At 39.5% G+C, this 14,211-nt stretch overlaps 1 protein-coding gene across 1 annotated transcript; it reads left to right on the top strand.

Moving 5' to 3' along the window:
* The first annotated feature begins 10,665 nt into the window (after positions 1-10,665).
* On the top strand, positions 10,666-13,050 carry LOC122520475. The gene is made up of 4 exons (XM_043640535.1): positions 10,666-10,932; positions 11,035-11,572; positions 11,634-12,041; positions 12,284-13,050. The coding sequence occupies exons 1-4, from the start codon at positions 10,666-10,668 to the stop codon at positions 13,048-13,050; spliced, it is 1,980 nt and encodes a 659-aa protein (XP_043496470.1).
* The last annotated feature ends 1,161 nt before the right edge of the window (positions 13,051-14,211 follow it).

Here is a 14,211-nt window from a genome sequence, read left to right as displayed (position 1 = left end):
TATCTGCACGGACGGGACATTGTACAGACCTCGGACTGCAAGTACTGCGGACACGAGACGGACGACGCGGAACACACGTTCTTTGACTGTGACCGCTGGGTGGACAGGAGACGAGAATTAATGACGACGGTAGGAGAAATATCGCCTGACAATATTGTCGGCTTGTTGCTCCGAAATCAGAAATTCTGGACGGAAATCGCCACTTTTGTGGAAACGGTACTCCGGAGTAAGAAAGAGGATGGATGCTTGGAGGACGAAAGAGAAAACGTCGCCCGTTCATGATGAAGAACGAGGATAAATGGTGAAGACCCGTCGGTTTGAGTCTCGTACTCTGAAACGGTGGGACTGCTGTTACCTCAATGGCGACGGAGAGAATGGGGACGAGCGCTTGTGTGTGAATGGGCCTCAGTAACGAAAGAGATAGTATGAACGGGTAAAGAAGAATGGATGAATGAATGAATAGGTGTGTATGGAATGGTCCTGCGGTGGTGAAGTTATACTTACGTGTTTCCACACCGTCGGGCGGATGGGCATACGGCTGTCAGCTTTATGGTAGCCCTATGTTCGGGGGATCTTACATCTGCCTGGCGCGTGCAATGAAGACATTTTCTTGTCGACATTTCACGAATCAGATGATGGAGGTTTAGGCCGTAGGCTACCCTTTGCTACCTCTTTGAATAATAAGTGGAAGTAAAGGGAGAATCGGTCACGCGAGTTGCGCGTTCGCGGTCGTCGGGTGCCTGAGGTCGCGAGAGCCTTCTTATGGTCTTCAGAAGATTTGCCTCTTTTTTTAACCCCTTCAAAAAACAAAAAAAAAAAAAAAAAAACGTGGTCGCATCGACTCGATCACTCGTTTTTCTGCTTCCGTTTCGTAAGTAGTGTAAACATCAAAATTATAAGATAAGGATAAAGTTATGAGAGCCTGTCCTTCGTCGCTAGCACCATAATGTACTAATACAATTTTAATTCGTTTAAACCTCCAAGTATCTGAATGAAAAATGCAGTAAGCTGCCAAATAGGCTTGGGGAATTGATGAAGCATCTACAAAGCTCCAACTGTCTGGAATAATCTAAGTAAAATCTGGATCGGCTGAAATTTCATTACTTATAGTGAAATTATCAACTAGTCCCATTACTCTACGACCTTTTTCATCTGTCTCTGAATATTCGGCAATAGATATCTGTGATTCTAGCCTGACATCATTTTTTAACAAGTATTCGTAAACACCTAAGTTAAATGCAGAACATTTAACATTCACAATCCAATTATTTTTTTCTTTAATCAATGGTAATTTTTTTATCCATACTTATGAGCCTAATTTATCAATTTTTGCTTGCAAACGCATAGAAGAAGTAGACTTTACTCGCAATGGCATCAATAAACAATATACTAATGGAATATGTGAATTAATAAAGTTTACAATTATGATAGAAGAAAGCTGAGGTATTTTCTCGTTTAAGTACCATAAAAAAATTGCCTGGATTCATTTTTAAATCTTGTAAACTCTTCTTTTATGTATGTACTTGATACACAAAACAATAAGAAAGCCTTATAGATGCTGTGCTTTTCCAAATTTTCAAATACTTGCAAACCTGAAAATCATAAGATTGTATTAGTAAAGTATTAAGCCAACTGAAAGAGTCTATATATAAGACTATTTATGTTGTAGGTCGAATACAGTTAAAAACAAAATTGTGTTTCTGTAACGAGAAGATTTAAACTTTTATTTTCAAACTTATGTGACTAATATTTACATTTTTTACCTGCAACGAGAAGAAACGACATTTAGTGTTCGTTATAAACCGTATCGTCCCTACTGCTCAAGTAAACGCTCGCGACTGATCTCGCAACTCTTATCTATTCCCCCTCTCTTTTACAACAGCTTACTTGTATGTCAGTTGTATGTACCGACGATTTTGACTAATGCGGTAAATTAAATAAATAATATTTCTTTACATCTTCCCTCCCGAAGGAGAAAATGTTTACATTTTCTTATGAATAATGTACAAATAATATATCTATTTTATAACTAAATCAGCACTTAATTTTTTTTTATTGATTTCCCGTTATTGCTGGAATTAATTTTGATATATGGAATAAATTTGACCTTTGTCTTTTCCGTCCCATGTTAATTTCAAATATTGAGATCGAAAGTTTTTTTAAAATTTCATAGGGTCCACTTCTCAATTCATCCAGTTTTTTCTATTTAACTTGTTTCCATTCTCCACGTATACCCAATCGCCTGCGGACAACATCAACTGTTTTCTATTTTTATCATAGATATTCTTATTATACTCATGGGATTTTTTCGAGTTTTCTAACGCTGTTATTTTATCTTTTGCCCAATCTTCCCGAGTGATTGTTATTCTTAATTCTTTAGGCAGTGTTGTGGAGTTTCTTCCATACATCAGGTATGAGGGAGCAAATCCTGTGATACTATGTTTAGTGTCGTTGTAATATTTCACACATTCTTGTGCTACAGTTGTCCAAGCTACCTTCTTCTTGTTTTCATTCATTTTGCATCTGATCCTGTTGACGAGTGTCTGATTCAATCTCTCGTTCAGACCATTTGAGAACGGGGAATCAACACTTGTAAAAATGATGGGTATATTTTTTTCTTCTATGTATTCCCGGAAATCTTTTGAATCTATCCCGGGATATTGATCAGCTAAAATGCTTCCAATTTTCTCCGTTTCTGCGACCATATCTACCAATTTAATAAAATCGGGTGCACTCTGGGATTTGGACGTTCGTATGTAGGCATATCGTGTGAAATGGTCGACTAAGAGGTGTAGGTATCTCTTTGTCGAGCTTGATCCATCAAACCCTCCTACGGTGTCTATTGACATAATCTGATATGGTTCTGTTGCCGGACCTAATTGTGACATTAAGCCGTATTTTTGTTGTCCTCTTGTTTTATTTTTGATGCATGTCAGACAATCTCTACAAATTTTTTTTATATTTTCTGTCAAATTTTCGGCTGTATAATATGGACTGATATTTTGATGCTTCTGTCTTATGCCTATATGACCTAAATTCTCATGGATATCTTTAAAAATCGCTAAGCTGAATTCTTCTGACAAGATAATTTTCTCTTTGTTATTCATTTTTTTATAATAAATGTTATTTCTGGCTATCAATTTATCTTTTCTTGTTTGTATTTTATTGTTCTTCTTTTGGTCTTCGACAATATTTTCCAATTTTATCATATTTACAGTTTTTAGCTGTTCTCCATAATCTTCGTCTGAGTTCAGTACTTGATTCCTACTAAGACAATCAACCTCTTGGTTATATTTTCCTGGAGAGTATTCAATTTCAAGATCGTACTGAGATAAATAGTTTGTTAGATCTCCCAAGTCCTCATCCGTTCGAGATTTAATATTTAGATTTTCTAATGGCTTGTGATCTGAAATTACCTTGAATTTTCTGCCCAGTAGTAGGTGCTGCCAATACTGTAAGCATTCTTTTATTGCTAAGCATTCTAAGAACGTTGCTTTTTTCTTTTTCTGCGCTGTATTTAATTATTTTGAAAAATACCCAACGGGTTTTTCCTCTCCATTTTCTTGAATTTGATTCAATATTGCCCCAAGTCCTAGAAGGCTGGCATCTGTATAGATCCGTATTGGTAGTTTTGGGTCAAAAATTGTAAGAACTGGCTGTGAGCATAGTATTCGTTTCATCTCATCGAAAGATTTCTGGCATTCTTCGGTCCATTTAAACTCTTGGTCTTTTCGCAATAAATTGTGTAGCGGGTCCAACTTAATAGCTATGTTTGGTACATACCAATGATAAAAATTTATTTTGCCTAGGAACTGTCTTACATTCTTTTTTGTAGTTGTCATTGGAAATTTTTTTATCGCAATAAAATTGTCGTTTAAAGGTTTGACCGAATTGTTTTGTATAATATGACCCAAGTATTTCACCGAGTCTCTTGAAAAAGCGCATTTCGAGAATTTCAATCTGAATCCCTCCTTCTTTATGGCTTAAAACAGCCGCCTCAGGTGATTCATATGTTCGTTGAATGATTTGGAAAATATTAGTAAGTCGTCTATATAACAGATGGTGAACTCTGCAAGATTGTTTTTTCTGATTATGTTACTCATTATCCTTTGAAATATCGCTGGTGAGGTCTTAAGTCCAAATGGTAAACAAGTCCTCTGGAAGTGACCTTCTTGTGTAACGAATGCTGTTTTGTATCTGTCTGACATTTGTAAAGGAATAGACCAGAATGCTGAGTTTATGTCCAGCGTCGAAAAATATTTACAGTTTCTTGTCTTAATCACAAGGTCTTCAATCAAAAGGAATGGTTGCGATTGTGGAACAACGATTTTGTTTAAGTCCCTAAAGTCAATGCATAATCTCGATTTCCTGTTTTCTTCTTTTTTGAATGCTAGAGTAACTAGCGCGGCGAACGGGCTGTATGATTCCTCAATCAATTTTTTTATCTAATAATTTTGCTACTTGTGATTCAATTTCCTTCTTTTCTTCTACTGTGCATCGATATGTCTCTTACTGCAATATTTCTCTGTCTGTAAATCGATTGTGATTCATAGTTTTTCACCGTGCCTATATCGTATTTATCTTTAGCAAAAATTGAGGTATTTCATTTATTAGTTCTTTTATTATAAGTCTTTCTTCATTGTTCAGATGATTTATATCAATCTTAAAGTCTTCTTCTTTGACATTTTCGTTGAAATTAACCAACACTTTTTCTTCTACGCTTTATTCCTTAAGTTTTTATCAATCATACTATTACTTTTTTGTTCTTCGCTAATCTTTTGGTTTTTTTTTTCCTCCACTTGACTGACTGTTAAATTTTCATCTTGCATCAAACGGAATTCTTTGATGCAATCGAGTCCGATAAGAAATTCATTGTCAAACTTTACTTCGTATACTATGTAAACATTCATTTTTTTTTCTATATTAAAAATTTTTATACTTCAAGTGATAAAACCACTAGCTCTTCTTACGCCGTTGATCGTTTTAATCTTGTATTTTTTGGACTCATTGGGTTTTCCATTTTTGATTTTAAATACTTTGAACTGATTAACGAAACATTCGCACCAGAGTAATAAATTCAATCAACCTCCTCTTTATTGTCCAATAATACCTTTACTTTTATCAATGGCAGCAATACTAGTTTTTGGCTCTTCATTTTGTAGTTTAACTTCCAGTTGTGAGTTATTGACTAATTTTATTGGATTCTTTTCTTCCCCTTATTCCGTTTTTGTTCTAAACCAGCAAACGCTTTCGAGGTGGCATCTATTTTTTTTTTCATATTAACTCGCATACTTTACAGGGATTTTTCTTTTCTACTTTATTTTTATAAGTTTCAGGTGGATTTTTTTCCCATTGAAGTCTCCTTTTTCTACCAAGTATTCCAGACTTTTGATCTTGTTGAACAGATCTTTCGTTCCTTTGATTTCGTTTTGGTCCATTTTATCCGTGATGTAGTCTGGCAGACCAGTGGCGATCAATAATACCATTATTTCCGTATTAATATTTTTATCCATATCCAGAAGTATTTGTTCCTTTTTCAATGCATAGTCCAGTAATGAGCAACTTATATACTTAAAATTTATAGCATATTTTGCTGTTGACTATCCCTTATTTTAGTAAGTATCAACAAAATCTTTTTTACAATCTGCCCAACTAGAATTTATGGAGTGTTTCATTAACATCGAACTGTACCAGTCAACGCAAGAACCTTCTAAGAACAATCTCAGAATTTCTATTTTCTCCTCATCTCGTTGAACATTCAGGCGTTCGCATTCTCTTTCGAATAGATCTATCAATTGGGTAATATCGCTCTTTTTGTTGGTGAGTTTTTCTAGAATGAACCTTTCTGAAGATGACTTAATTGTCCTCTTTTGTTCAGTCATTGTTTGGGAAGCACTACTAAAAGTTTGTTTCAGATCTTCTTTTGATAGGCCGTTTGAATTATTAGCCTTTGGACTGATATTTTGATGCATCTGTCTTATACCTATATGACCTAAATTCTCATGGATATCTTTAAAAATCGCTAAGCTGAATTCTTCTGACAAGATAATTTTCTCTTTGTTATTCATTTTTTATAATAAATGTTATTTCTGGCTATCAATTTATCTTTTCTTGTTTGTATTTTATTTTTTTGAAAAATATACAACTTTAAAGAAATATTCTTTAATTAATTTACCGCGTAAGTCAAAATCGTCGGTACATACAACTGACATACAAGTCAGCTGTTGTAAAAAGAGGGGGAATAGATAAGGGTTGCGAGATCAGTCGCGAGCGTTTACTTGAGCAGTAGGGACGATACGTTTTATAACGAACACTAAATGTCGTTTCTTCTCGTTACAGGTAAAAAATGTAAATATTAGTTACATAAGTGTAAACGTCTCATGCAGGTTCGTGCACATTGGCGCCTGCACTAGTGTGAGTGCGTGCGGATGTTTACTTAGGATATCGGTACTCTTAAGATTAAGTGTGAGGAACCGAGGCTGTATGCGTCACCCATGGAGGGGGGCCGATGCTCCGTTGTTCGACGGAAAGGTACAAAAGGGCAGTCGGACAATATGGGTAGTAGGAAGTAGTAGTGAGTTAATCTTATGTTCTTATGTGCTGAGTGGTAGGAGGTAGCAGTTAGTTAATCTTATGTTCTTATGTTCTTATGAGTTAGTTAATCTTATGATCTTATGTTCTTATGAGTTAGTTAATCTTATGTTCTTATGTTATGAGGAGTTTACAAATTTCAGAAGTGGGATGTTTACATAAGTTTGAAAATAAAAGTTTAAATCTTCTTGTTACAGAAACACAATTTTGTTTTTAACTGTATTTGACCTACAACATAAATAGTCTTATAAAACGACATTTTTGTCCGTTAAAATTCAAAAAGAGAAACTGAAGAAAAATGGAGAAATTACGTTTCGAATTTATCATGAAAGAAGCCACAGACAAGAAGTCGAACGCGCTATTGGTGACTTTCATTACAACACCAGACAACGAAACTTTTGACCTGCCAGAAGAATTGCAGGATGTGAACTTACACACGGAATTAATGAAGACCGATACTTTTAGGAAAGTTAAAAACATAAACTTAAAAAGGAACAGAAGAGAAACGCGTGGATTGCATTGAAAACATATATGTATATGTAAGATATTTGTGTAAGATGTTTCTCTTTCTCTCTCTATTCCTTTCTTATACTTTTTATATTACTCTTCTTTATGTTATAAAAGAAAAGAGATTAACTTACCACAACTAATATTGTACGATCGGAATCGATCGTGAGCGAGAAAGTAACATTTTGTAAAACGCGCCCTTAGTCCGACATTAGCGATCGTATCCCCACCACTCGGCGCCGAGCGTGTGCGCGCCCTGCTGGGCCCATTATCGAGGACATTCGTTCTAGTCTTTCGCCAGACGCTTAAGAGAATACTTCATTTTTCCAACAAACATTAGTAGACGATTCAACATCCCAGGGGTAGTGCGATCACATCCCAGGGTCGACGATAGAAAGGTGACGGACCGCAGAGGCGGTAATTAACGATAAAGGTGACGGACCGCAGAGGCGGTAATTAACGATAAAGGTGACGGACCGCAGAGGCGGTAATTAACGATAAAGAAAGGGAGAGGCGATACGAAACGGTAAGAAAGTTCTTTATTGGTACCAATCATCTGAACGGATAAACGAGAGGAGCGGCACCACGTGCTTTGCCCGTAGGTGACCGCTGGTAGAGAGAGGAGAAGTTAACCACGGGGTTATCCGTGGTTGATCATCATTTTAACGTAATATAATATTCAAACAGGGTTTTTATGCCGTAAGGCTTTTCCCTGATGAGCCAATAAAGCATTAGCATTTTCATTGGCTCAACCACGTGTTTTATTTTGTTTTAATTACCCTTTCACCTTCCTTACAATTAGCTAAATCCAATCGCCGGAGGACTCCACGTTGGAGGAATTTTTGGCAAATACATTTTGGTGCCTCCTGTGAGGTCTGAATTCCTGATCTCTGGTTTGAGCGAATCTGCGTATCTGGTAGCAGTAGATTGAGTACAACGGATTCAAGAACAACGAGGTTGAGAACATCTACTTCATGAACACCCTCGCATCCAGTCGAGCTAGTTGTTACAAAAGATTCGGAATAAAAGATAAGTAGATTCAATCATTTGTGCATACGCTCATTATGCGTATCTGCTTTTTAAAAAATTAATAAATATTTCACATTAAATTGCGTCTTCGAACCCCTTAGAAGTTCGCAATTTCTAATATAAGTATTCATTGTCTCATCTTTCTTACTAAATTATTATAATAAAAAATAGGAATCGATTCATACAATTCTATTTTAAATTCATCGGAAATAACACGTGTTATTAGTAAAATCGTTATTCCTTGGTTCCGAAATCGCTTTGTCTTTGGACAAAGAGCGCGATAACAGTTTCTACGGTTACATCGCTTAACAACGATACATATTTTCAAATCGCTTTGTTTTCGGACAAAGAGCGATAACAGTTTCCACGGTTACATCGCTTAGCAACGATACTTTTTCAAACAGAAGATTAAGTAACGACGAAATCGTGACGTCGGTAGAGCCGATAGATAAGGGACCCCCACCCCCTTTTTTACCAATTAACAGCTCAGGACCGTAACCGCGTGATCGGGAACCCAGCGCGCTATTATAAAATTTCATATATCGATTCTTTGCCTTGCCATAAATTAATTAGTCCGCTTTCGAAGAATAAAACAATTAACATCGGTACAAAATGGAACGAAACCAACTCAGTCGGGCACGAGCGGCGTTGAAGGCGCGGTTAACATATTTAGAAAAGGCAATTGAAGAAGGAAAATTACATCCGGACGAGATATCATCTCGCCTCGAACGTATAACTCATCAAGTAGATACATACGAACAATTACATCAGGAATGTATAGATAGTGATACGGAGGAAGAGTTCGGTGATTTAGACCAGCTTTTAGATAGATATCACGCAATCAGGAGGACATTGGACGCGAGCAACGCATCCACGGTTAATATCGCGAGCGATGCCAGCACGGCTACGAGTAACATCACGACCGCAGAACGACAGATTAAATTACGACGTATTGAGATACCGCAATTTGACGGAGACCTAGTAAAATGGCTTTCGTTTAAGGATGGTTTTTTAACCTTGGTAGATGCGCGAACCGATATGTCTGATTTAGAGAAACACACCTATCTTCGAGACTCCCTGAAGGGCGACGCGTTCGAGACGGTCAAGTCATTTCCAGCAAACGGATCGTGTTACAAGAAGGCGTGGGAAACACTATTGAAAACATATGATCGGAATCGCGTCATTCTGGCGAGATACCTCGACACCGCGCTAGATTTAGTATATGCAGCAGATAAGTCGGCATTAGGAGTAACGAAACTCAGAAATACGATCCGAGCTCATTTTCAAACGATCCATTCATTCAACGCGCCCCACGCCATTTTAGTTCGTATCATCGAGCGACTTTTAACCCCTAACGTTCGAGAGGAGTGGGATCGGCAACTTAATTCAGATAAATACCCAACCCTCGAGGAAATGGACGAATTTCTAAATGAGATCGAACTACGTAACCTTGCATCATCGGGCATGCCCAGGTCTACGCGAGACGAACCCCACGAAAAACGTAAAGCTATCGCGCCGACAACACTACACCCGCGGAAACGAAAAAATATACAACCCACACGTACGTTCCTCACCAATATGACGTCGAAATGTGTCATTTGTAGAAGAGACTCCCACCAATTATTCCGCTGCAGTCGATACAGTCGGATGACGCCGCGCGAGAAATGGGCGGTGATACGAAGGTATGGGTTATGTGTAAATTGTCTAGGGAAACATCAGGGAGCTTGTCAATCCTCGAGTTGTCAAATTTGTCGTAAACCACATCACACGTCATTACATCGGGACGATATATAGTGCGTTTACCTTTCCGCGAAGAGGGACACGATTATAGCGAGTCACGCCATATAGCTTTGCGTCGCTTCCACAGTCTTTGGCGAAAATTAAACACGAACCCCGAACTTCGGAACGAATACGAGCGTACAATGCGAGAATACATAACATTAGGACATATGTCACTAATAGGAGACGACCCGATCGGAGGCTGCTATCTCCCCCACCACGCCGTCATCAAATCAACCAGCACGACGACAAAGGTACGAGTCGTATTCGACGCTTCCGCGAAAAATAGCCAGGGAATTTCCCTCAATAGTACATTGCTAGTCGGACCCACGATACAGGACACATTAATCGAACATTTATTACGATTTCGCACGTATCGATATGTGTTGACCGCGGATATAGAGAAAATGTATCGTCAGGTGTGGGTACATCCGGACGATCGGCAATATCAGCGTATATTTTGGGTTCACAACGACCAGATTAGGACATTCGAGCTCAACACGGTCACATTCGGTGTAGCATCAGCTCCTTTTCTCGCCATCCGGACTATAAAAAACTCGCGAAAGACGAAGGCGCTAAATACCCAATCGAGCCGAAATTCTAAATAGAGATTTGTACGTTGACGATCTTATCACGGGAACTAACGATATTGAGACGTTAAGGAAGATACGCGATCAGACTATCGAGATATTAAAACGAGGCGGTTTTCACATGCGCCAATGGGCTTCCAACTACCGAACAATCCTCGAAGGGTTAGAGATGAAAAACGTCGATGTCGAATTCTTCTCCGGAGAAACCCCGGTTCTAAAAACCCTTGGAATTTCATGGAACGCCCATCATGACCATTTAATTTATTCAGTCGCGCCTATAGATCTTCGCGAAAGAACGACGAAACGACGGATTCTGTCGGAGATCGCACAAATTTATGATCCACTCGGATTATTAGGACCCATCGTGTTAACAGCCAAAATCTTGATACAAGATTGCTGGAAAACCAAGGTCGATTGGGACGAATCGGTACCCAACGTATTACATTCCTCCTGGATAAAGTTCGCGGAACAATTAACACTAGTTGATAACTTAACGATCGAAAGGCGGCTGACTGCCGATAATTATAGCGAATTATAGATTCACGGATTTTGCGATGCGAGTCAAGTAGGATACGGTGGTAGTTTATACGTGAGATCGCGAGATCGAGTCGGTAATATACACGTACGATTGTTATGCGCTAAGAGCCGCGTGGCTCCGCTCAAGGACACGACCATACCGCGATTAGAATTATGTGGAGCGTTGACACTTGCTCGATTATATAGAGAAGTTCGGACATCGTGCGGATTGAAACCGAATAAGATAATTTTCTGGTCCGATTCTATGATTGTATTGGGGTGGCTAAAGAGATCATCTAATACATTGAAACTATACGCGGCGAATCGCGTACGCGAAATCCAAGACATTTGTGTAGGAATCACGTGGCGGCACGTACGAACGGAAAACAATCCCGCGGACGCATTATCTCGCGGACAACTTCCTCGCGAATTTATAAAAAATGATTCGTGGTTTCACGGTCCTTCATGGCTCAGACGACCGGAGTCCGAATGGCCAACTCAGGTTGAAATAAAGATAGATGAATTGCCTGAAATTAAAAAACTCTCGGTATTCATGACGCGTATCGAAGGGAAGCATATTTCAACGATTTTCCAGTTACACGCGACTATTAAAAACTATAGCACGATGCAGAAGATGGCTCAAAACAAACTTATACCGGGGAGAAATCTCGACCGCGGAAATAATCGACACAGAACTACAGATATTAAGACTCGTCCAAGACGAACAATTTCGAGACGAAAAGAAAAAATTGATCGATACAGGGGAAATTAAGACTACGAGACTCGCCGCGCTAAATCCAATCATTGACGAAACGGGTTTGATTCGTGTAGGAGGTAGACTGAGAAACGCGAATTTACCGTTCCAGGAGAAATGTCCAATACTGTTACCATCTCGACACCATGTGACCGATCTTCTCATTCGAAGGTTCCATGAACAGAATTTCCACGCCGGCATACAAACTACCCTCTATGCTATGCGACAACGATTTTGGACTCTAGATGGCAAGAATCAAGTGCGAAAAATCATACGTAATTGCGTACGCTGCATTCGATTCCGCGCGTCAGGTATTCAGTATAAAATGGGCGATCTACCGAAAGCTCGCGTCCAAGAAAACATCGCGTTCTCACATATTGGAGTAGATTTCTTCGGTCCCCTCTACGCGAAAGAGAAGAAATATCGTAATCAAGGTCGCGTTAAGATATACGGGTGCATCTTTGTCTGCATGTGCATAAAGCCGTGCATATCGAATTAGTTAGTGATTTGTCAACAGACGCATTTCTCGCTGCCTTCCGGCGTTTTACGGGACGAAGAGCCATTCCGGCCCACGTGTATTCGGATAACGGTACTAACTTTGTTGGGGCGAACAATCAATTAAAGGATTTATATGCCTTAATCAATTCCGACGAATATAAGACGAAGATCCACAATTTCGCGACCGACCAAAGAATATCGTGGCATTTCAACCCCCCACTCTCACCCCACTTCGGAGGTCTATGGGAAGCTGCCGTCAAATCGTTCAAATATCATTTCAAACGAGTTGTAGGAGAAACTTTATTCACGTACGAAGAGTTGAATACCTTCGCTGTAGAGATTGAAGCCATCTTGAACTCGCGACCGTTGTGTCCCATCTCATCAGATCCAAACGATACGACAGCACTAACACCTGCTCATTTTTTAGTTGGAAAACCACTTAATATGTCACCGGAGGAAAATTATGAGAATGTTCCATCCAATCGGCTATCCTCATGGAAACACATCACGAAGGTGCGGCAGGATTTCTGGCGACGATGGCACATTGAATATTTGCGCGAGCTGCAGAAACGTCAGAAATGGACAAATTCACAGTATAAGCTCGAGGAGGGTATGATTGTCATTCTCATCGACAAGAATCAACCCTGCATGAGATGGCAACTGGGACGGATCACCGACGTGCACCCTGGAGAGGACGAGGTAGTTCGGGTCGTAACCGTGAAAACGATACACGGAACCATCAAGCGTAATGCCACCACTGTGTGCCCTTTATTAAACAATAGTTAAATTACTTCGTAGGTAAACGTCAGACGTAATGTTCACGCATGATTTAAAGACACGATATTTGTATAAATGTGTAAGACGCAAAGTCGACTGGCCAGCGACGTTTTGATTGTATCAAGCGATTCTACGACTAAACACTGTAACTTAAAATGGGTTAACCCGCCATAATCACATCGGGCGAGAATATTGTTGATCGTACCCTCTCAACGGGGGGAGTATGTACGATCGGAATCGATCGTGAGCGAGAAAGTAGCATTTTGTAAAACGCGCCCTTAGTCCGACATTAGCGATCATATCCCCACCACTCGGCGCCGAGCGTGTGCGCGCCCTGCTGGGCCCATTATCGAGGACATTCGGTCTAGTCTTTCGCCAGACGCTTAAGAGAATACTTCATTTTTCCAACAAACATTAGTAGACGATTCAACATCCCAGGGGTAGTGCGATCACATCCCAGGGTCGACGATAGAAAGGTGACGGACCGCAGAGGCGGTAATTAACGATAAAGGTGACGGACCGCAGAGGCGGTAATTAATGATAAAGAAAGGGAGAGGCGATACGAAACGGTAAGAAAGTTCTTTATTGGTACCAATCATCTGAACGGATAAACGAGAGGAGCGGCACCACGTGCTTTGCCCGTAGGTGACCGCTGGTAGAGAGAGGAGAAGTTAACCACGGTTTATCCGTGGTTGATCATCATTTTTAACGTAATATAATATTCAAACAGGGTTTTTATGCCGTAAGGCTTTTCCCTGATGAGCCAATAAAGCATTAGCATTTTCATTGGCTCAACCACGTGTTTTATTTTGTTTTAATTACCCTTTCACCTTCCTTACAATTAGCTGAATCCAATCGCCGGAGGACTCCACGTAGGAGGAATTTTTGGCAAATACAGCAATCTTCCCTCGCTAATGATAAGTTTTTTCCCATTAAGGGAACTGGCATGATTTTAAAGTAGGGTTTGCTGACAAAAACTACCACTTTCAAATTCTAGCCATCAAGATAGAATGCCACGTTCTATGAAAGCGCAAATATTGACGTATTGTTAGGAATAGAAGTCTACCTAGAAATTCTATGCACGGGCTAAATAAGAGCAACGCGTTCGCATCCAACCCTTCAAAAAACGCAGTTAGGATAGGTGGTAGGTGGACATTTACTAAGTGGTAA

Source organism: Polistes fuscatus, unplaced genomic scaffold (assembly GCF_010416935.1).
Source record: "Polistes fuscatus isolate 324 unplaced genomic scaffold, CU_Pfus_HIC Scaffold37, whole genome shotgun sequence".
NCBI classification, from domain to species: Eukaryota; Metazoa; Arthropoda; class Insecta; order Hymenoptera; family Vespidae; genus Polistes; species Polistes fuscatus.
Note: the sequence above shows the minus strand (reverse complement) of the source record. Positions and strands in the feature narration are given on the sequence as shown.

Coding starts and splice junctions, on each gene's coding strand:
- LOC122520475 (XM_043640535.1), top strand. CDS start 10,666: ATGAAAAACGTCGATGTCGAATTCTTCTCCGGAGAAACCCCGGTTCTA. Junction 10,933..11,034: donor GGGACGAATCGGTACCCAAC/GTATTACATTCC, acceptor AGCGAATTATAG/ATTCACGGATTTTGCGATGC. Junction 11,573..11,633: donor ACTCTCGGTATTCATGACGC/GTATCGAAGGGA, acceptor TAAAAACTATAG/CACGATGCAGAAGATGGCTC.